The sequence below is a fragment of the Triturus cristatus genome, chromosome 2_1 (assembly GCF_964204655.1).
Source record: "Triturus cristatus chromosome 2_1, aTriCri1.1, whole genome shotgun sequence".
NCBI classification, from domain to species: Eukaryota; Metazoa; Chordata; class Amphibia; order Caudata; family Salamandridae; genus Triturus; species Triturus cristatus.
Window position 1 is genome coordinate 420,892,055 of NC_140581.1, and position 23,804 is coordinate 420,915,858.

At 44.4% G+C, this 23,804-nt stretch overlaps 1 protein-coding gene across 3 annotated transcripts in view; it reads right to left on the reverse strand.

The window, feature by feature from the left end:
* The window catches only part of CENPK (centromere protein K), a 569,542-nt gene that overhangs the window by 356,794 nt on the left and 188,944 nt on the right, over positions 1-23,804 (reverse strand). For all 3 annotated transcript variants that reach the window (XM_085631740.1, XM_085631750.1, XM_085631756.1), the window contains one exon: positions 21,804-21,860. In XM_085631740.1, coding sequence (XP_085487866.1) covers positions 21,804-21,860 — 57 coding nt within the window. The remainder of the gene's footprint in view (positions 1-21,803; positions 21,861-23,804) is intronic.

Genomic DNA, 23,804 nt, shown 5'->3' on the forward strand with positions numbered 1-23,804 from the left:
GCAGGACATGCACCCGCCTTTGGCCAATTGTGTGCTGTCTTTCTTAGAAAGACGCACGCAAAGGCCAATAGCGTGTGAGCAAAAAAAAAAAAAAGCACACGCGTGTGGTCCGAGTTGAAAGTCCTTACTAGAAGCCTCACAGAGCAGCGCATGCACGCTGGCTCTGGTGAGACCTAATCAAACACAAGTAGGTGATTTTGGTGACAAGATGGGGCAATTAGACTATGGAAAATGACAAAGGGAAGGACAGTTAGAAAAAAAAATATGACACGTCTACCTGCCACTAAGCGCAAGATGCTTGCTGTTTTGTGAATGCAATTCTTTTAAATGGGAAAACATTTAAATCATTAAGTTAACCCTTCATGTTAATTTTCTCCCATTTAAAACAGCAAGAAACATCATGTTGGTCTAAGCTCCAACACAGAGTTGACAAGGACTATTATGTAAGAGTTAAATACCTCAGTGATTTGGTTCTTAACCTCTAGGCTCCACCCTGGGCCACGACGCTGGAAAATTGCTCATTATATGCTATCTGCAGTCTGATGATTGTATTGTAATTGCATTTATATAACACTTACTACCCCTGACGAGGCATCAAAGCGCTTTTTCGGCGAGTAGCACGCTACTCCGGGACTCATAGAGGTTTAGTGTTGAATTGGTATAGTGAAACATGCAATTACATTTTAAGTGGTGGACAGGTTAGTCAATTATAGGTTAGTCAGTTATTTGGATTCGAAAAGATAGCAGAATCTTGAACCACGCTACTCCGGAAACCCATAAAGGATTAGTGCTGAATTAGTATGGTGAAAAATGAAAGTAATTTGAGTGGTGGATATTAGTCAGTTATTTGGAGTGAGAAGGGTAGCGGAGGGATAAAAGGGAAGAAAGGTTTGCATTCATGTAGCACCTGTTACCCCTGATGGGTGTTGAAGCGTTTTTTTGGCGAGTAGGACGCTACTCTGGATCCCATAAAGGATTAGTGTTGAAAAAATTAGTATGGTGAGGTATGAAGTAATTTGAGTGGTGGATATGTTATTCAGTTATTTGGATAGAGAAGGGTAGGTTGCGGAATAGAAGCGGGAAAGAGGTTTGTATTTATATAGCGCTTGCTACCCCTTGATGGGGTTTGGAGGTGCTTCACTGGCGAGTAGCACGCTACTCTGGAACCCATAAAGGATTAGTGGTGAATTAGAATAGTGGAATATGACAATTGAGAAGTGAACACGTTAATCTGTTATTTTGATTGAAAAGGATAGTGGAGGGACAGAAGAGTGAGATTTATTTTTATTTTTGAGGTCACAGCAGTAGGAGGAGGCTTTTGGATATGTAAAAGTGGTTTTTGAGGGGAAGAGTCAAATGAAAGAGTTTATAAAGGTTTGTTTTGGGGGATCGGTATAGTAAAACAAGCATTGGCATAGCCAATAGGTCTCGCCTTTGGGGCCTTATAAGTGTTTAACCATGCAACAGTTAATGTTGTTGCACCAAGGATATTGTGCTGCATAACTAAATACTTATATGTTCCCAAAAGCTAGACCTATTGGCTATGCCAATGCTTGTTTTTTTATTCCAGTAGTGTACTTCCGAGACCCACCTTAAAAGAGACTCTCAGTCTCCCCCCAAAGTGTTGGTGGCCGCCTACATACCCCCACAGAGCATCATGTGACACAACCAGACCAATGTGCCAGGTAGCACAGGACACAGAGCTATGCAATGCCGCTCCCTGGGTCACAAATTGAGCTCTCCTGGTTGCTACTCAGCTATGCCCTGCGTGAAGACTGTGCAGAGACAACCCTCCAGCATTTGCATAACAAGTCCCTCTGAAGCCTGGGACGAGAATAAACATGCACCTTCTGCAGTTCATTTGCTTATTCAAAGATCAATGAAAGGTATCACTGGGATAGATTTGCGAAAGCGGATCCATCTAAAATTCCTTCTCTGCCTGACCCAGTAGACGCAAGCAACAAGCAAAATACTTGGGCTCTGACCCCTCAGCACAAGCGTGCATCAACGCGCAGCTGCTGGGAAGCACTTACAGTGCATCCTGACATGGCGATGGAAGCCGCGTGCTCTTCTACGCTGAATAATTGAATCTGACGGAAATTCTTCCCAGTCGCTGGACACATAGAAGGCAGAAGGTGGACAACTGAAAAGTTCCAACATAGGTTGAAACGCCACGCAAGGCACAGAAAAAGTCCCAGAGATGCAAGAGCTGCTAAGTACTGCACAAATTGTCTGTATAGCTGGGCGGGCTTGAGGCTTGAAGAAGTAAACAAGTGGGAGGAATTGGGGGAGTGCACGCGCGCTAAGCAGCAGCTGTTTGCTCTTTTTCAAACCACACACTCGTGCTTGTGGTACGCCACTGCGCACTCCTGCAAGCTGTATGCCGCCACAAGCACGAGTATGTGCTTGGAAAAAGAGCTGCACGACAGCTAAAGGTCACCTTTGCAGCGCATGCGCGCTGCATAGGTGAGGCCTAAAAAGCGCTGAAACACAAGTGCGGCCCCGCGGCTGCGAAAGTCAATTGTGAGAGGGGGACCAGGAGGTGAGGCCGCGAGTGGTGCGCGCGCGCTGTGGAGAGCAGTCTGCTGTTTTTCGAAGCACATACTTGAGTTGTGACGTGCCCCTGCGCGCTCCCGCAAGGTGTATGCCGCCACAAGCACGAGTATGTGCTTCGAAAAACAGTAGAACGACGGCTAAAGGTCCTCCTATGCAGCGCATGCAGCCAGTTCTGCACTTCGCAAATCATTGTTTTCGCTAAAGAAATGTGGCCAGAGTGTAAAACTAGACTTCTGCAAAGTTCATTTTGCAAAAGTTAATCCATCGGTGGTGTGATACAGGTGACAAAGGTATTGTATGCCCTTCTTATAAAAATAATTATTAAAAGGGGGCCCTGCATTACTTTGGTGTCTTTGCGTGCTAATGGAGATATCAATGGATGAAGTGCAGCAAAGACTGCATTTAAGGAAGGCTTCAGGGGGAAAGGAAACAATGCTTTTACAGCAAGACATCTGCATTGCTGCCCAGCCAGCCACCTTAAGCCTGTTGGAAATACTGCGTGGCTAGGAGGTACTTTCTTTTTTAATGTGGTTGCATATTTTAGTAATTTAATAAATAATTGTCAGTTTGTGCTCAGGATTTGATGGCTACACGGTCCAGTTATGTAAGGTGTATAACTTGAGACAACATGATGTATACAATTACCGAAGATGATTTATTGAGCGGGTGAAGAGCTTTTTCTGGGCTGTGATGCTCTGTGGTGCTTTCGACTGTTTGAGGATCTCACAGGAGGGGAATTTACCAGACTTCAATCACCCTCTGTAAGCTAATGCGCCTAACAAAACAAGTGACTTCCGATTTTTGTTTAGTCCCAGGCTTGAATCCGTAGCGAATATGCTTGATGGTGTCCTACTCAGAAAATTAACAGAGCATCAATTTTAAAAACTGTAAAGTTGAGATGAGAAAGGTAAGAATGTGGTTGGAATGAGATAGTCAAAAGCATGCCAAACAACCAAAACAAGTGACTGGTTGCGCTTCAACTTTACTTGCCCCTCAGACGGACTGCTCTAGTATGAAATGTCTCTTTTGCAAAGATTGATTCTGTAATTGTGTATTTACATTGCAAAAGCACTGGAAAGCCAAAGTATCTAATGCATTTCTTACATCGTGCTCAACTGGGCAGTGAAAAGCGCTACACAAATTTAAGAAAACAAAACTTGCCAAAATATAGAAAAGAAACAAATGGTCACATCTAAGGACAAGTTACCAATGATTTATTTTCCCTACGACCATGTGTTTATTTTGGCATAAAGTGCAAGTCCCAATTCTTCTCATGACTTTACACATGCTGACTGAGAGTGGTTTGAAATTCAACAGCGCATGAATGCGAGACTGCAAGGGTAGCGGCTATGCAGCAAGTGTCAGGGAAGGAGCCAACTTGTATATGGGAAGTAATGGATGCGGGCAATCAGCTGATCGCTGGCTGGGACGAGAGTAAGACCCGAGAGCAAGCAGAACTGGTCACAGAGTTACAGACTTTAAAATTTAGAGCAGACAGCAAGTAAATGCAATAACTAAGAACATGGAATGGGTTTGTATGCGTGCACTCGCAGTGTGATCTTTTTCAAAGCACATATTTGTGCTTGTGGCGTGCCGCTGCGCACTCCCGCAAGGCGTATGCCGCCACAAGCATGAGTATGTGCTTTGAAAAAAAGCTGCACGACGGCTAAAGGTCTCCTATGCAGCGCATGCGCGCTGCGTAGGCGAGACCTAAAGAGGTGTCTGATGATGCAAGGAGGGGTAGAGTAGGAAAGAGTCTAGAAAGGGTTATTTTGGGGATCATAGTAGTGGTATGGGGTTTGGGATAAATGAGAGAGTGGATGTTAAGGATATATTGATATATGTATAGGGTGAGAGATAGGGTAGTGCTTTGGAAATAGTAGTAGAAAGAAGTTTGAGATGAGTCAGAAGGTTGGGCCAGAGGATATATTGAGAGAAGTCTGAGAAATAGGATAGTGCATTTGAAATGCTAAATTAGAAGAAAGGGGTAAATATATAGATCCATAAGTACATTGAAAGTATATAGATGCATAGAGGAGGTAAGTATATATGGATTAAAGATATTGATAGAAGTACAGGATGAGAAATAGTGTAGTGCATTGGATATGCTTTTTCAGGAGAAAGGTAACAGTCACACAGATCCATGTACATGGAAGGTACATAGATGCACAATGGAAGTAAGTACATGTAGACCCAAGATGATTTTTTAAAATTATTATTTAATTATTTACATCATTATTCTACATGATTATACATAGCAATACACAAAGATAGATACATATCTATAGTGAAAATAAATGCTTATATACAGAGGAATATGCTGTAAATTTCTGTTTGTTTATGGTGCTTATGTGGGGAAGAGCCAATTCTTGAGTAGTTTTCTGAAGATAAGGTGGTTGTCGGTGGATCTTATGTTGGGGTGGTAAAGAGTTCCATAGTTTGGAAGCTTGAACAGAGAAGGATGTGCCACCCATTGGTTTTTTTCTTGTATCTTGGGATTTTGAGGCGAGATGCCCCTTTAGAGCGTAGGTTCCTTTGGTGAATGTGTTTGGTGATTTTATTCCTGATGAAGAGTGGTCCCATTCCATGTATTGCTTTGTGGGTGATACAAGGTAGCTTGAACGTGGATCTTCTGGCAACCGGTAACCAATGCAGGGCTTTCAAGGCAGGTGAGAAGTGGTCTCGTGGTTTGATATGCAAGAGTAGTCTGGCAGCCGAGTTCTGAATCCGTTGAAGTCTTTTCATGGTCGTTAAAGGTGGTCCGTGGTAGAGGCTATTGGCGTAATCGAGTTTGGACAGAACAAGGGAGATGGCAGCTTGGACCTTGTGTGGAAATCCCAAATTAGGGAAAATTCGTCGCAGCATTTTTATAGTGACAAAGCTTGATCTTGCTAGGTTGTCCACTTGGGCATTCATCGACAGCTTGGAGTCCATGGTCATTTCGAATATTCTTACTTCCTTCGATACTTTAGGCGGTGATCCCAGTTCATCAGGCCAGGCAGCAAGCGGGTTGTAATGTTTCCAAATCGCAACACGTGAGTATTTCCGTTTTTGTAACATTCAATTTGAGTTGGCTCCAAGTCATCCACTGATCCACGGCTCTGAGACAACTGAAAATTGGGGATTTTTCAATGTCTTTGGGGAATTCCAGTTAAAGGAGTATTTGCATGTCATCTGCATAGTTATAGCACATGAGGTGAAATTGATTGATCAGTACTGGTAATGACCCCTGCTTTTGTGGAGTACGGTTTGGACGAGAAAGGTAGGGTATGGATGACATTAGTTCTGTTTCGAAGGTAGGACGTGATCCAGTCTAGAGCAGTTCCCTCTATGCCGGCTTCATAGAGTCTTTGTTTCAGAGTGTCATGGTCAACCATGTCAAAGGCAGCCGAGAGGTCCAAGAGGAGTAGCGCAGCAACACCATTGCGGTCAACTGTATTCTTCAGGTCATCCCAGATGGCAAGGAGGGCAGATTCAGTGCTTCTTCCCAGACGGAATCCTGTTTGGACGTCTGAGAGTATGTCATTCTCTTCAATGAATTGTGACATCTGGGTGAACGCTGTTCTTTCTATCAGTTTGCCCAGGAAAGGTCCATTTGTAATGGGTCTGTAGTTGTCCGGGTTCAGCAGGTCCAACTTTGTTTTCTTCAGTAAAGGGCGTATGTGTGATTTTTTGAGTTCTGGAAATATTCCGGTAGTTAAGGAATCGTTGATGATTCTTCTTAGTGGAGTGGCAGCAGAGGTTGAAAGTTTGTGGTGGACAGGGGTCAGAAGGGCGTCCGGCAGGCCTGCTTGCTTTGACTAAGTCTCTAAATTCTTCATGTGAGCTGTGTTGGAAGAAACGGAGAGGCTGGGTTAGAGTATTCGTGGATTATTGTTTTGTACAGGGGTTAGTGCTGGTGCTTTGTCTCTGTTTTAAGTACGAGTCCAATGTGTCTGCTTTGTCGGTGTAATGGTTTGCCAGTTTGTCTGTGAAATCTTGAGTAACAGGACGAGTTCCTTTTAGGCAATTTGGTTTGCGAAATTCATTGAGTATTTTATAGAATTCTTTATTTGCACATTTAGCATTATAGGCCCTACTATCTGCAGCCTGATGATAATAATGTAAAATAAACATAGCCTTCCCTTAACTTTAAAAGAAAAGCCAAAGCATATTTATTGATCTGGTGCTTATTTATGAGCAACTAGTAGCTCCTGATCAAGGCTGGAGACACCTGCATTATGGTGTAAGGATGCAAGACAAGCACCCCATGTGCATTGCACTGAAAGCCAAGAAAAAACATGGACTAGACTTGCTGCTTACTCTTGGACTTGGGAAACTTGAGAGATCGGGCTGACACCTGCACAGCTGTACAGTTTCATAGGGTTGTACCACTGCCGACCATGCTGTACCTGGTGTGTAAACCAGTCATATTTGTTGAGTACCTTTGCACTATACAAAAAAACAAAAGTTTCAATACTACTTGGTTGGGCATGCAAAATGAGGGATTTTGAGAAAGGGCACTCAATTTTCCAGGGCAGAAGGTGGATAAGAACACTAGATGGGGAAGAGTGCTAGTTTCCACCTTCAGGCCGTATGCCCAATCTGCCTGCACTCCCTCTGCTCTGTAAAATGCAATCACTGAAATATATTAGACAAATAGAACTCTGAAGCTCAGGACTGACTTAGTAAAATGGACAGATGGGGAAAAAAGCAACTATCCATTCCCTACTTCCACCTGAGCTAAGAAAAACAGCAAATGCTTTTGTATCCTCCACGATTTCCTCTCCTTTAAAATATATTTTTGCATTGTATCTCGCACATTCTAACCGGCTGATCACACAATAAACATTGCAAAAACAACAGTTGATGGACAGAATGCAGAACAATGTCATACATTCACCCCAGTACAGAGATCTGGGCCTAAATCCATCGTTTTTTGCTCACCATGCCATTCCAGTTTGAACCCAGCTATATGCAAATCAGTCTTGTGTGTTTTGCTATTCGCCCTATGTGGGAAGGGTATGCCCAGATGTGTGTCCCGATGTGTGTCCCGTGCTCACTACGCCACTGGAGTCAAGCTATCCTGGCTGAAGAGGGGTGAAACCCCAAAACCGGTCCTAGGATGCTTGATTCCGGTCCAGGGAAGACATGGCTTGGCAGTTCGGGCTGGACTGTTCCCATGAGGCACAGGGTCAAGACTGATTTGCATATGGCCATGTCTGAACTGGGGTGGCGTGGTGAGCAAAATAACGATGGATTAAACCCAGATCTGTGACTCGGGGTGAATGTTTTGCCAATATGCAACATTCCGTCCATCATCTTGTGTGTTTTGCTATTCACCCTATGTGGGAAGGGTATGCTCAGACGTGGGTCCCGTGCCCACTACCCCACTGGAGTCAAGCTATCCTGGCTGAAGAGGGGTGAAACCCCGAAACCGGTCTTAGGATGCTTGATTCCGGTCCAGGGAAGACATGGCTTGGCAGTTCAGGCTGGACTGTTCCCATGAGGCACAGGGTTAAGACTGATTTGCATATGGCCATGTCTGAACTGGGATGGCGTGGTGAGCAAAATAACGATGGATTAAACCCAGATCTGTGACTGGGGGTGAAAGTTTTGCCAATATGCAACATTACGTCCATCATCTTGTGTGTTTTGCTATTTGCCCTATGTGGAAAGGGTATGCCCAGACATGGGTCCTTTGCTCACTACGCCACTGGAGTCAAGCTATCCTGGCTTAAGAGGGGTGAAACCCCGAAACCGGTCCTAGGATGCTTGATTCCGGTCCAGGGAAGACATGGCTTGGCAGTTCGGGTTGGACTGTTCCCATGAGGCACAGGGTCAAGACTGATTTGCATATAGCCATGTCTGAACTGGGGTGGCGTGGTGAGCAACATAACGATGGATTAAACCCAGATCTGTGACTGGGGGTGAATGTTTTGCCAATATGCAACATTCCGTCCATCATCTTGTGTGTTTCACAAAATAAACATTCACCATACCATGCAAAGAACGAAGGGCACAATTTTAAGATCTCAGACATTTCTCGGAATACTTAGTTATTTTTTGGCACTGGTCTAGTCACTCGTATGGCATTGCAGCCCTTTTGGGTAGCCCTATGACTTTTCAAGTGATTCCGTGGCTGCCTGAACAATCAGCGAGTAAACAGTAAATCCGCTGCTCACCGGTGCTGGCCACTGTGACCCCACCGGGAGGTAAACTGCTCACCCACTCTGTGACCTACTTACTAATGCTGGAAGATGACAAGTTAACGCTGCCCTGGAAAATCCCTGTATTCTTACCTTCCATCTTCACTGACAGCCCTCGAGAACGAGGATCAGAACCATAGGCAGGGAGTGTTCTTCCTGCAGTAACAGTGAAAGTGAAAATAATGCATGCTTGCCATGCTTCCAGGGATTCAATTGGCAGGACTGATAGAAACCCATCCCGAAATAATTCTGCACCCACCTCTCCTACCCCTGCATAAGAGGAACCAAAGCCTACAACTCCCAGAGTGCAAGCGGTGCCAGCTGCAGAGCATCAGATGTGTAAAAGGGTCATAGCGTAAGTTCTCCTCAGTAATGAGGTGCAGCACATTATATGCCACACAGTAGCTTTGGAGAGCTTGGGTGCCAACAGCGCCAACAGCACCAGCAGCCACCCCGTGCTTTTACACAAGACATCGGGCTGCTATTAAAAAAAATATATTAAAACCTTTATTAACAATTTTTGAGAACAAAGAGACACAGGGACATTCAGTACATTAGTATTACAGTATAGCAATTATATCATATAGTCTGATACCCAGTGTTGTTTGCCCTCCAGTGCTACATCAGTACATTCACAACCGTATTATCTACATGATTAGTCCATACTTTATCACGCGTTGCTCCGTATCGACTCCCATTTCACCACCTCTGTGCGCAGCCGCAACCCAGACCTACGTGTGGGGTGTCTGACCTCAATGTACTTCCTAATAGTACCCTACGTACATAATTTCTCAATTACTCCTTGACCTTTGTCTCATGCGCAGGGGTGTGTTCTCCATCTTTCTCACTATTTTTAGTTCTCAGGTATGTATGATACAGTGCCCAAATATTTTTGGGCCGGCTACGTGGGGGAAGAAGCTCCCTGTAGTTTTCTGTTTGTGTACTTCAGTACATCATGTCCCTTGACCAGCTAGCAATAGTAGGTGTTGGGCCCCGGGACCAGCAGATCGCAAACCTTCGCCTGGCTAGCAGCAGGCTCATATCTACCAGTCGCCTAACTGCTTTTGGTAAATGTTTGGAATAACCTTGTAGTGAGGAAATGTGGTTAACTGCAGACATTGCTAAGTTAGCATAAGTAGTATATGCTTGGCTGCCATTCTGCGGCTTTTGCACACAACACTGCATGGCTCTGATCTTGTGAAATACTTTGCTGGCGCTGCTTCACATGAGAACTGTCTACCTTTCACATATTCAGCGGTGCACCGCGCTCTCTGTCTGCACAGCCTGTTCAAGGTCAAATAACAATGTATGCTGTTGATTCACTTTGGTCAGTCCCACACACATAGACATAACATGAAACTCGGGTGCTATCAATATGGCATTACATGCATGAGAAGGCACTTGGAGAAAACCTTTCCAACATAGAAGATCTGTGCTGATCTTGAGATGTAATTCACTGCATCTGATCTCGTAGGTATGGGGTCTCGCTGACAAAGCCCAGAGGTCTTCTATAATTATTCTAAACTAGCTCATGAGCACAGGGAGGGTGGTAAAAGGAGCTGTAGTCCTGTTTCCACTGTCATTATAATATGATTTCCTCTTTTGTGCTTTATGGAATTGTAACAATGCTAATTATATTGTTTTTATGCATTATGCTGCTCGTATTGGCTAGAGTACTGCACCTTAGAGCACGTTAGTTAAAAATAAACATTATAAACTATACAGTTTCTCTGATTACTCACGTTGTGGACAAGTATGAGTGTGATCGAAAGAGTGTTCTTGTTTCCCACTATTCCTGAGAGTTTACTAAGTCGCATGTTCCAGGTTGTCTAATCATTGGTAGCTTCGCTGTAGTACGGAGAACGAATGAGAAACTAATGCTAGTCGGATTGGGGTTCTGGGCACTGAGGTGGCTTTTTTGGTACACAACAATACACCAAGGTCCTGGTTGCCTGCGCATAGTTCTGTGCATGAGCAGAATCCCTGCAACAACCTAGTAAGGCCATGTGGGATCAGGTGCGAGTGTGGTATCTATAATATCTCCCAGCGTGTTGAAGACCAATACCCAGAAACTGGCAATACCCGGGCATGTCCAGGCCAGGTGAATAAAATCCGCCATGTCTTCACCACAGCGCTCACAAGCCGCCGAATCCCTAAGCCCACATCTACATAGCCTCTCTGGTGTATAATAGACCCTATTTAAAAATGTAAAATGAGTCAATCTGTGCCTGCCATTAAGGGAGATATGTTTTGTGCCCTCACAGCAATATCTCCAGGTATTATCGTCTAGATCTCTACCCAGATCAACCTGCCAAGCTAGTCTAGCCTTTGTGTAATGATTCGCACGATTTCCCTGGGACAGTTTATATATAGTTGATACGACCCTGGATGGGGAGTTAGATTTTATTATATAGGTGAGTGGAGTCAGTTCAGGGGGCTCAGCCAGGTCACTGCCCAAAATCACCGTCAACGCGTGTCGAGCTCTGTGAAATTGGAATCTGTTCAGCATCGAGTCATTTTGGTCGCCCGCTCCAACATCTTCCCATTTCTTAGCCCCTCCCCCTGTGAACATGTCCCCTATCGTTAAAATATTTAAGGAGCTGGGCTCTCAGTTCACTCCCTTATCTCTACACGGAGGTAACCAAAGACACCATTCCCATGGGGTCAACAGGGAGTATAAAATTGCTCCAGCTTGCAATTTCAGAAGGTGGTGCCAGATGTGTATAGATGCATTAATAGAGTCCATAATCCCAGTACTGCAATCAGGCGTGTTAAACAACATAGCTGGTAAGGGGAGCGGTGCAGCTAATACAACCTCTATCTGAATATGAGGGCTGTCCATCGGGCCATGTATCCAATAATGAGCGTGAGCACTTTGTGCTGCCCTGTAGTATAAAAAATAAATAAATAAATAAAAAATAATAAAAAAAAGGTCCGGGGCGCCCAATTCGCCCATTCGGTAAGGAAGCGGGAGAATGTCCCAACTGGCCCTCACATGCTTTACGGCCCAGGCTAGTTTGAGTAGTAGTGAAGTGAGCAATCGAAAGAAAGAGCTAGGAAGGACCATAGGGATATTGGCAAATAAAAATAAAAAGCGGGGAAGTATTACCATCTTCATGATTGAAACTCTGCCTACTAACGACAGTGGCAGCCGAATCCACCGGTCTACCTCATCTTCCAACTTGCTAATTGCAACCCCATCATTTTCTCAAAACACCACCTCTGAGTCAGTGTGAATCTTCACCCCTAAATAGCGCACTGGCTCCGTTGTCAACTTCAGTGGATAGTCAGGTGTGAAGGGCAACGTAGCAGGTGTAAGAGGGAAAATTATTGATTATGTCCAATTAACCCTTAAACCTGACATCGTGCCAAATTTAACAACTTCTCTGAGCATTGGTGATAAGTTGTGGTCAGGGTCCCTTACATAAAGCAGCATGTCATTTGCATATGTGGAAAGGATCAATTTGTGCCTCGGAAAGCGTATGCCTCTGTGTCTATGATATTCGCGAAGAGCACAGCCCAATAGCTCCGCCACCATGGCATAGAGCATGGGGGATGATGGGCACCCCTGACGCGTACCCCTAGTAATATGGATTGGGGCTGTAACTAAGTTGCCGATTTTGATCCTGGCAGTGGGGGGTTATATAAAACGCCAATCATCTGTAAGAAGACACCACCCAGCCCCATTCTCGTAAGGACATGCCTAACGAACGTCCATTCTACGGAATTGAACGCCTTTTCCATGTTCAGAAATACAGCCACAGCCTGGACGTCCTGCCTTGTAAGTTGAATCGCCCCGAACACCGTCCTCAAATTGTATGTCAAATTTCTACTAGGGACAAAACCAGCTTACTCTGGTGCCACTAAATATGGGATCAGTGGAGCCAGACGGAAAGCCAAAATCTTGGCATATAGCTTAGTGTCTACATTTAGTAGCGACTGGGGTCGATAGGATGAGCACTCAAGTGGGGACTTGTCTGGCTTCAAGATAGCGACTATTAGCGCTTCTTTCATCGAGGGAGGCATGATGCCATTGCCACACATCTCCTCAAACAACGTGGCTAAATGTGGGATAAGTATATCTTTGAATTCCTTATAAAATGTGACTGTGAGTCCATCAACGCCTGGCGCACCACCTGATTTCATCCCCGCCAGGGCTTTGGATATTTCCTCTGTTTGCAATGGGCGCATGAGGTATTCGCGGTGTTCATTTGTCAGCTAGGGTAGCTTGATGTATGTGAATTGGTCAAGGACTTCTTCGTCAGTGGCCGTGCTCTGTGAGCCATATAGGTTCGAGTAATATTGCCGAAATCTGTCGGCAATAGCCGTCTCCTCAGTTAAAGTCTCCCGCTCAGCACTTCTTATCTCGGTGACTCCCATTGTCTCCCTACGCTTCTTCAGAAGAGATGCAAAGACCGCCCCTGGTCGCTCGCCTTTCCCATACGTGCGGGCTGTCGCATACTTCCCTAGATGCTTAGTTTCTGAGTCTGCAAATTCGTGGTATTCTTGCAACAAAGATTGGAATTCCTCACCAACACTGGCATCTGAACCTGTTAGGCACCTGTGTTCCAGAGACTTTAGGGAGTTCTCCAAGTCTGAGAGACGCTTACGGAGAGCGCGAAGCACTCCAGAGTGTTTAGCCATGGCTATCCCACGGATGTGAACCTTGAATGCCTCCCACACTATCGCAAAGGACTCCACCGACCCTATGTTGCATTCAAAGAAGGTATCTATGGGCTCGGCTATTTCTGATTTAAAAACAGTGTCCAGCAAGGTGTATGGGGGAAAACGCCAGGTGAAAGGTGGAATGTGTTTTTGCATGCTATCTATCCCCAACAGAACCAGGGAGTGGTCCGAAAGAGTGCGAGGGAGCACCATGCAGTTGCGAACCTGATCATACATAGACCCTGAAGCTAGCCAATAGTCAATTCTAGTGTGTAGATCGTGGTAAGCGGAGTAGTGTGTGCACCCACCCTTCTCTGGGGCGCAACAGCGCCAAACGTCACAAAGTTCCAATTGAGTCATAATATCTCCAACAGTGCGCGCTGCCGCGGAGGTGCGCCGTTCCGGGCCTCCAGACCTGTCCCTGCTAGGGTCCAGGACACAATTAAAGCCGCCTCCCTAAAGCTGATAACTCCCTCCAGCATTTCATTCATCCAGCTACAAGGTGAAAAATTTAGGATTATCAAAGTTAGGGCCATAAATATTGACTATAGTCATGTTCAAATCCTTCCCACTGCATTTTGAAATAGCCTATCTACCCTCCGGGTCAGTGTTGAATGGTTCCAGTTTGAAGTCAGACTTCGGATTCATCCAAGTGATCACCCTGCGGGCGTGCGGGATAAACCCCGCTGCATGCGTATTTCCCAGTAGGCCTCTACTACGAAGCATTTTGCTAGTCAGAGGTAAGTGAGATTCCTAATACAGTGCATTAGTTACATCGTGTCTTGCCAAATAGGCCATAACTTTCCTCAATTTCCTATAGTCATTGAGGCTGAGCACATTCCAGGTTAAAACCTTAATCCTACTAGAGTGCGCCTGTGCCATATATGTCGATAGGAGTCATCATGCCAGCCGTGAATGTGCTACAGAGCAAAAGCGTGTCTCATAATGGTTGTAGGGATAATACATAACAAAAGCGATGAATGTGTTTGTGCCATGGAAGTTAGTAAGTTGTGGAGCAGCAATCATTGTCGGTGCGTGTATACAACCTTGTGTACATCGTCTGTCATGGACGCAAAAAACCAAGAAATCAATTAGCACCTCAATCATATTGAAACCCCAAGTAGGTCTCTGCACTCCCCACCCACGCCATACATTCCCCCACTTTGCAATGGTGAGTTTACCCTGTAATCCCCATAACAATCACAAAAAAAACAAAAAAAAACATTACAATACCAAACAACAAACAAAATCGAAAAGATTCCAGGTTGTGGGACTCATACGTGGGCAGATGTTGCCCAAGACTGCTACTTATATTTGCTCAACTAGCTAACCACCCCCTCCATCCATCATCTAGTACATGGTGTGCATCAATCAGACAAATCAGTTAGGTCATATAACATCAAAACTCCGCATTAGCATGCAAATTGTTATGAAATTGTCCCCGTTTAGATCTAACCAGAGAGGTACTTCTTCATAGCGTCCGTGATACTGCAACTAACACAAACACTCCCCTGCCCCGTCAACAATAGCTATAATTCTAAGGCCATAATAAACTACAGTTCCCGCAGTTTCCCATGCAAACAACAATTCTTATCTGTAGTATATGGATTCTTAGGTTATCAGTCCTGGTCGTCAAGGCTGCCGCCCGTCGTGCCTTCAAGGGTGGGCGACACCATACCAGGTGCCTTTTTCTTTAGACCATTCCTTCAGAGCTTTCTGTAAAGATGCGGGATCTGCCCTGGTGGTTCACCCAGAGTCGTGCCGGGTACAACATGGCGTAATCAAGATTTTGTTCCCGCAGTTGTTTCTTCAAGGGAGCAAATTGTCTGCGTGTCTCCTGCACTCGAACTGTGAAGTCGGGGAAGAGAGAAATATTCGACCCCTCATCGTGCAAAGTTTGTTTCGCCCGCGCCACCTTCAGCGCCGCATCTCTATCCCTGTAGTTTAACAGTTTGGTGATGATAGGCCTAGGCGCAGTACCAGGCAGGGGTTTTTGGCCCAATGAGCGATGTGCTCTCTCCACCACAAACACGGAGAAGAACGTGTCTCGGCCCAGCATCGTCGTAAGAAGCTGCTCCACAAATAGCTCCATATTTCCAACACTTGTAGATTCTGTCAGACCGGTAATTCGGATGTTACTTCTGCGGAACCTAGCTTCGAGGTCCTCCGCCTTCTCTTGTAGTGTGAGCAAGAGATTGCCCATCTGTTTGTGTTCTGGGTCCAGTTCCGTCTGTGCTTCCTCGACCTCCGTGACCCCGCGCTCCCTCTTGTCCATCCTCTCCACATGTTTGTCCAAACGCTCTGTCATACGGTCCATTCAGTAGGATAGAGAGTCGATCTTGCTTTCGATAGATGTTAAGCTTTTTTGCATTGCAGCCAAAATACTCCTTTGTCCAACTGTGCTTGAGAAATGCAAAGTGCGCCTCACCGTTCATGCAGCAAAATAGGGGAGCACACAGCAGGTTTAGTGGGAGCGGAATGATTAGTTAGCCAGGGCAGGCATGCAGGGAAGTTCGCCCCAGAGAAATAGCGCTATAGATGACCCTCCTGGATCAGGCAATGAGGCAAGGAGGATTATGCGCTGGGGCCCCCCGTCTCCAAGCACCAGGCGCCACATACAAACAGACGATGAAGGGTAGTGTCACAGCAGCACCGGAGACCCTTCAATAGGTCAGGCCAGGCTGTGTAACCCAAACGTGCATGAAACAGAAATAGAGGGCCACTGTATAATCCCTAGGCCCCCGGCTTCCGCCGCTGATTCTGGGAGTGTTATCGTGGTCCCACCTGGAACCCCCTCGCAACCCAGATCGTTTAGGCCATGCGATGCGCACTTAGCTTGTCTCCATGCGGCCTACTACAAATTGGCGCAGTCAGGCCCGGCGTCTCTTCGTCACGCTCCACACTCACTCTGGTGTAGATACAGGGAAGGATGTGTTGGCGTCGAGCACCGACAATGAGCCCAGGTTAGTGTCTATCGGCGCCAGTCAGTATATGTGGCACGTGTAGGGATCCCGTGCTCACCTCTGCATCCAGGGTTTCCCCGCTCTCCCGGTCTGAATGAACAACGCCAAGACGTTACCGCTGGACTCAGCACCACAGCTCCGATGCGCCGCAGTTAAATCCCCCGCGGTACTCCGCTACCCTGCTGTTTCCCAGATCATCACTTCTGCCCCATAGCACCCGTCTCGCGGGAGCGAGTGAGCCGTTGTGGACTCGTGCAGAGAGCAGCCGGGGGCAAAGTCACCAGCCCGGTCTCAGGACTGCGACGTCCGGCCTGAATTATCTCCTCCTTTTTTTGTCGTCATGGGGCACCGTGCAGCCTCGAAAAACGGCACAAAGCAATCATAGAGGTCTCAGCAGCCAGGGACTCACAGTTTAGAGCTGAGTTGCCAGGATTAATGCTGGATAAATGCAGGAACAATTAATGTTTGCTTGCAGTTTTACATAGTTTGTGTAGTTTTTATTTTATTTACGATTTTGGAACTCAAATGAGATCCACATAAAAGGATAACACATGGAAAATACATTTTCATGCATTTAAAATCAAAATAAAAACAACAGAAAAAGAACATTTTGAGAACCTCTAGTATATATCTAGAAAGCTTTTTAAAAAGTTGAAGATTTTATAACAAAACATTTCATTGGGGGTTTTTAAATGGCGTCTAAGAATTTGGTGGCAGACAAAATATTTAATTTTAAACAAATTGGTCTCAACCACTTACGCCGATGTAAAGCAGAGCTGGGCAGACAAAGAGTACATGAGTGATATCCTGAGAAGCATTGTTACAAAGATTACACATTGCTGAAGAACCATACCATCTAGACAATAAATTATTCAAAGGAAGACAATCCTGCCTCAATAGAAACAAAAAGCAGCGTACACCATGAGGAAGGTTCCAGGTAACATAGGGTTGTATTTTCCTTATTAGGCAGGAATCAATGGCCGGGGAAACACCTTTCTTTAAGATGAGGGCTTCCCTATCCATCCCAAAACTTAATTTCCATGTAGCTAGTTTGAAGGTGGACTTCAGCTGATATGCAGATAGTGTAAAAAGTGCTGATTCATCCAATTGCAAAAGATCAACTGCAATTCTGAAATTCTTTACAATTAGGGAGTGCTCTTTTAGGGATCCCAGTAGTTCTTTTTGAATAAGATATCTTAGAGTACCGGGTTCTCCCTTTACAATATTAAAGACCCATCGCACTAGCCCAGCGAGGCCCTGGACCCAACTGCTACGCAGGCCAAATTCCAACCTAAGAGCGGCCACGGTACAAGCGGTATTAACCGTAGTTAAATACCGCAAGATCTTGCCCTCCGTAACGTTCTAAAAACCCCATTTGCCCAATTTAAGTAATTCAATGCCATAAAGTAGGGAAGCTGGGATTTTGGCACTGAAGACCTCTAGCAGAAGGGCAAAATGTCTTCTGCCAGTAGATCTATAAAGAGAACTTAAACTTTTACATTGTGCCAATGCCTTCCGGGTATTATTTGCTATATGGGCCTTATCACTTAAATTACCAGATATTGTTTTTCCTAGGAAGACATAAGATTTACAACTTCCAACTTCTGTCCACCTACAGACCAAGTAAAGCTCCCATATTTCAGCTTTTTCATTCCCGTCCTACACATTACTTTACTTTTAGACACATTTATCCTCAGATGGTGTGTCTCTGCGTAATCATGTAGTGCCTGTAGACGATTGTTTAATCCTCTTGGAGTTAGGTCCAATATTAATATATCGTCTGCGTATAACAGACAGACAATCGGCTTGTCCCCTAATACAGGGGCAATACCATCGCTTAAGGACAGGGCATGGGGGAGGTCAGATATATATATATAGGGAAAATAATAAAGGGGCCAATAAACAACCTTGTTTTAATCCATTAACTGAAGAAATAACTTGAGAGAGACCTCTTTCCCCTCCCAATAAAACTCTACACCAGGTATCAGAGTGAAGAGCCCGAACCAGCCCCAGGATCGTGGTTGGCATGCCCAGGTCCGTTAATTTCCTCCACAGCAAAGGACGATCTACTTTGTCAAATGCTGTGGAGAAGTCTATGAAGGCTGCATAGACTTTCCCTCCTCGGACTTTGCTATGAAGGCTGCATAGACTTTCCCTCCTCGGACAGTTTTACATAGCACAAATGGGACCAGAAGATATTGGAGCGCTTTACACGAGAACCAGTTTCATTACAGAGGAAAACATATATTTATTTTTAGCCATGGTATATTAAATGATTTGCAGAGAATCACAAGATTTTGAGCCGAGGCCGACACTCGAACCTGGATGCGGTAATAACACAAATTGTCTTTCCAAAAGAAGTTTAATGCATATTAAAACACAGCACTGCAAGAGCGTGCATCAATATCCAATTACCTATGCCAACTGTCCGATTCCAGCATAAACAATCAGTTACGTCATATATGTTCAGCGAGCCTGTTGTGAAAGGATCTGTATAGTGTCAGAGTGAACAAGGGGCAGTCAGTCTGTGGTGGCCCAGGGTGGGGAGCAGCAGTGATCTGGAGCAAAACCGTAAATGAAGTGCTAAAATTAAAAGAGGCCCAAGTTCCACAAGATTTATAGCCCTGTTAACAGTAACTGCAGTCGGAGAAGCACTAGTTTGGAGTGCTTTTCCACAAAGGGAAAAGCTAGATGCAATAAAATGGGGGCAGAAGCTGAACACACATCCACAGTGTAACACGAGCAGGGAAGAAATTAAGAAAAATAGAAAACAAAAAAAAACAACAGATGAACAACCAAGGTGTAAACATACAGTACTTGGTCCCTACTCCAGTGGAAGAAAACAAAGACAAAATGAGGGACAAAGAGGCAGGACTGACCATCATCAAGCAAATATGTTTAAAGACACAGAAATACACAAAAGAAAATCAGGGGGATGGTGTAATGCTGTATACCTCTCATGTTGATGCCAGATCTAATGTACTGTGTCCCACACTCGAAACCTAGCATCCTTTTTGTTCTTTATGCACTGTATCATCGTATTTTTGCACTGTAAATGAAATGCCCACCAAGTATTGTTTTTGTTAGCACTGTAATACTAAAAATGCCAATAAACAGATTTTCAAAAAAAAGAAAATCAGGGGGACGGCTTTAAGCCCAACAAGAGAAGTATACTAAAGTATACAAGAGGTCTCGAAAGCTCGACCTAAAAATCGGTTTACTGAGTTCCAGAGTCCCACTACCATTAAAGGTAGAAGGATAGTTTGTTTGTCTAACAGATCAAATCCTAAGAAAAAGGGGAAAGGGTTCAGATTTAAAGTCCACTAAGGGCCAGTCCATTAGCATATAACAAAAGAAATAAAGGAAAATGAAAATAAAATTGTGAGGCAAAGAAGGTTTCAGTCAATCAGCTACCGACTGTAGCATCAACAAAGTATCCAAAAGTAAGATGATAGTTCTTAGTAATCATCAAAAATCGATCAGCATAGCGTTGGGGTCTCAGAGTAGGAAAAATCTGAATGGCTGTGCCCCTCCTTTGGGCTTTCTTCTTTTATAAAGTTTCTAACAAAGTCCCAGTGATGTCACCTAGGACACTTGTAAGATGCTAGTCATGAGAAACTAAAGATTCGGAAGTCCACATAGGCCTAACGTCAGTAAAAAAATACAAAGTATCAGTCTATAGTAACAGCTGAAATGCTGTTCCCACGGGAATATTTCACTGTGAACATTGAAGAAACATTAAAAAAGTTACACATGTACTAAAAAAATAAAGCAACATTTCATTAGTTGAAAAGGACCATTTTTTAATAGGTCAGGTGAGAGGTCAACTGTGATGCGGATGATACGGACGACGCGCCTCCCGAGAACTTCAAGATGGCGGCGGCGCCGTCCCACCAGGATGAAGGCAGCGCTCTAGTTCTCCCAGGGGGCGCAGACCTGACGTCACACGCCGAGCCAAGAGAGGGGAGAATCGCGTCGGACGGAGAGGGAGAGGAACACGGAGTAACGCCAAAGAGAGAGTCGTACAGCGGACAGAGTCGAGGGAGTACAGGGGAAGGAGAGCAGAAGGACCGTGAGGACCCGGCCAGTACCGCTCTCGTGTCCAGTCGTCCATCGGAGATCCAGGACACCGAGACACCCCATGCTACAGTCCCGGAGGACTGTAGCTTCAGGTCAGTGCCTTTCCTGACCTATTTAAAGCGCTTAACTGGGAGGGGGAGAGCAGGGAGGACACACGAAGCCGGGCACTAGACAGGACCGTCCTATTCCCTCACGACCCCACCCTCACAGACCGTGGTGACAGTATAAACAGGTGGAGGGTCAATCACACCCAAATGAAGTCCTGTGTCTGACGGGAGGTTGTTTTGTGTTTCTTTTGTTTATATGAGACATGTCGTTACCCCAAAGAACTCCAAGAGGCTGATGTAAAGCGGACAGACGAAGAGGGAGCCAAGGAAGAGTCCACCGGACCTGGGACTTCGTCTCATTATTTCTTTGCCTTTATGACTGGGTGTCTCAGTTACCCCTATTCTGACTGAGTGTCGCAGTTACCCCTATTCTGACCTTGTTTAAACCAATGATATAAAATAAAAAACCCTCACATCCTCCGTCTGCCTCCTAAAGTACATGGTCACCTACTAGCTAAGAGGGTCAGTTGTAGGCCCTGGAGGGTGGGGGCAAACTCACATCAACATTATAGAAAAAGCATTTTTGGAAAAACCTTTAAATCGGCATTACACATTTCAAATGAAATACACTCTGAATAGAAATATAATATAATGCAATAAATCGTTTCAAATAAGGAATATGTAAACTTTCACCAGCCATTATTACATGGAAATAGCTAACGTTAGAAATTCCCTACCACAATTTTTCTCAATATTCATATAAGTATATAATTTTCAAAATTCACACGACAAAATCAATTTTTCACTTTTCATGAACTTTAGAATCTCTAGTATGTTTATGTGAAATTTCAAGATCGTACCTAGTTTCTACACATTTTTGCACCAACTTTTCGAAATGGTGCATTCTAACGGAAGGCATTAGAAACACTATGCTACTTTATTAATACCACAATTTTCATTGGTACATGCTAATAAACAACATATTCATAAGTAATTCTGATTAGTGCAACTCATTTATATGCATTAGTATTACTTTGTATGCATGGATTCTTCATCTTACATTATAAAGCACGCTTTTACGGTGCTTTACTACATTTGTCTCAGTTTCATGCGTCACTGTTCTAACCTGTGCCAAGTGTACTTTTAGCTTTTCTTGTCTTTTATCAGTAAATGTGTTGTGTATTATGATTTTCAAAATGTTGCGTCATCATTACTATTGAATAATACAGCACGCCAAAATAATTCCTGAAATATAGTTGTTTTCTCATACAAAGTGTAAAATAATGGAAATTGTCACAACTCACCTGAGTATCTGTCTCCGGCAAGGTTTCTGTGCCCAGTTGGTTTAGTTTGCTCTGACACTGAACAATAAAGCACAAACCATTATTTTTCGGTATTAAACAATAAGTAAGTACATCCGCATGATATGAGCTTTAAACAGAAAACAAAATACTTTTGCTTGCCAAGAAAGTCAGCATTACTACATTAACTGATTTTGAAATACATGCGCTTGTTAATAGTAAGAAATAAATCATATGAAGATGAATACTGACAATACATACAACTGGAGTGTTCTCAGACAAGATAAACAACTGGGAGAGTAAGGATTTGTATAACTTAAGGAGACATTTAAGATACATAATGGGATAAGACGACGTATCCGAAGAATTTGAAGAGCAAATGATCGGGAAGTATTTTATTTCGGCTCCCAGAGCAGAACAAAGACCAAGAATGTGGATCTATTTACCAGAAAGGCATGCAAACATTAACCTACAGCCAATAAATGTGAAGTTCATTCAAGGTGATAAAAAAGCATAAAGATTTGGAAGGGGGCAAACATGGTTTCAGCCAATGGAGCTAGTCAGATACGAGAGAGCTCTAGGGCTGGCCCAATGTAAAATCCTGAAACATCGTGGCCCCAGTGACTAAAGATTCAAGTTTGGTAATAGACCTGCAAAAACATCAGCGATCAATCCTCCGAACTGAAGCCATGGAAACAGTGGATCAAATAGAATAGTGATAAGTAGGTTCCTCGCAGTCACTATGGCAGCTGTTCTGGAACACTGGAGTGAATGATGTTTATGAGGTGAAAGATTCTACTGGAGCTGAGGAGTGCACTAAACAACGCAAACAAGCAGGTGTCAGCTGAATGGGCCAAGGCTCCATGGCTCAAGAGAGCCATCGAGTGAGAGGGACCAAACAGGATGAGCCGAACTGGAGTGCCCGCTTTTGAACCAGTAGGGAGACAGGGAGGCTGGAGAGAGCTTCTGTTACTTGTTGCCTGTGGCAGCAGTGACTGTTTGCCTGGGCTTCCTGAAGGGGACCCTGACTGGGAAATCCGCACCTTAGTTTCCTACGGTGTGGCCACTATACTTGACAGAGATAATGAGAAAAATATCCCAGCCTTCCAGAGTGGTGTGAACAGCAATGATGAACAGGGCTAGTGGGCGGTACACGGCCAACCAGCATTGAGCAGGAACCTCACAGAGTGGGCACTGTAACATAGGGATATTGTGCAAGACTATTTGGGGGCACTGGTAGTGCTGCAGGGATTATTTAAGGCAACTCCGAGATGAACTGAGCTGCGGCTAATCACTACGTGAAATAGTTGGGATGTGGAATTTCTTTAAATATCTACTTGATTAAGGGACAGCATCTTTCAGAAATCTATTTGTCCTGTAAAAAACATAGTTGTAATTTTAGGTGCCATGAAGTAAGGTGTCAAATGATGGTAGCATGCTAATGATATCAGAGTTCTGATATTAACCTCTCTGATTAGGTTAGGGCTCATATTTCACAATGGCCATAAACACATGGACATAAACAACTGACATAAGAACCACACTATTAGAATAGTACTGCTTATTATACCAATCCAGTGGTGCATAAAGAGCGGAACTACACGAAATATACATAAGGGGTGCATTTAAAGAAATTAACACCTCAACAAGCATTACAACTAAACGCTACCTTTCAGTGGGAAATCTATGAGTTAAGACTAAAAACATAGCCAATGGTAAAATATTGGGTAGTGATGGTCTCTGCACTGAATTTTATGCGCTATACCAGGATATATTGGTCCCCGACTTCCTGAAAAGATATCAAGTGACAAAAGACTCTGAGACACTTCCTCCCGGGCCATGAGAGACTCCAGTATGCCACCACCAGAGAAGTTTTTCTAGTGGCACTACTAAAGCCACATAAAGATTTATTGGACTGTAACAAATGAACAAGTTACTTACCTTCGGTAACGCTTTTTCTGGTGGATACAATATCTGCCTGTGGATTCCTCACCTTTCGAATAC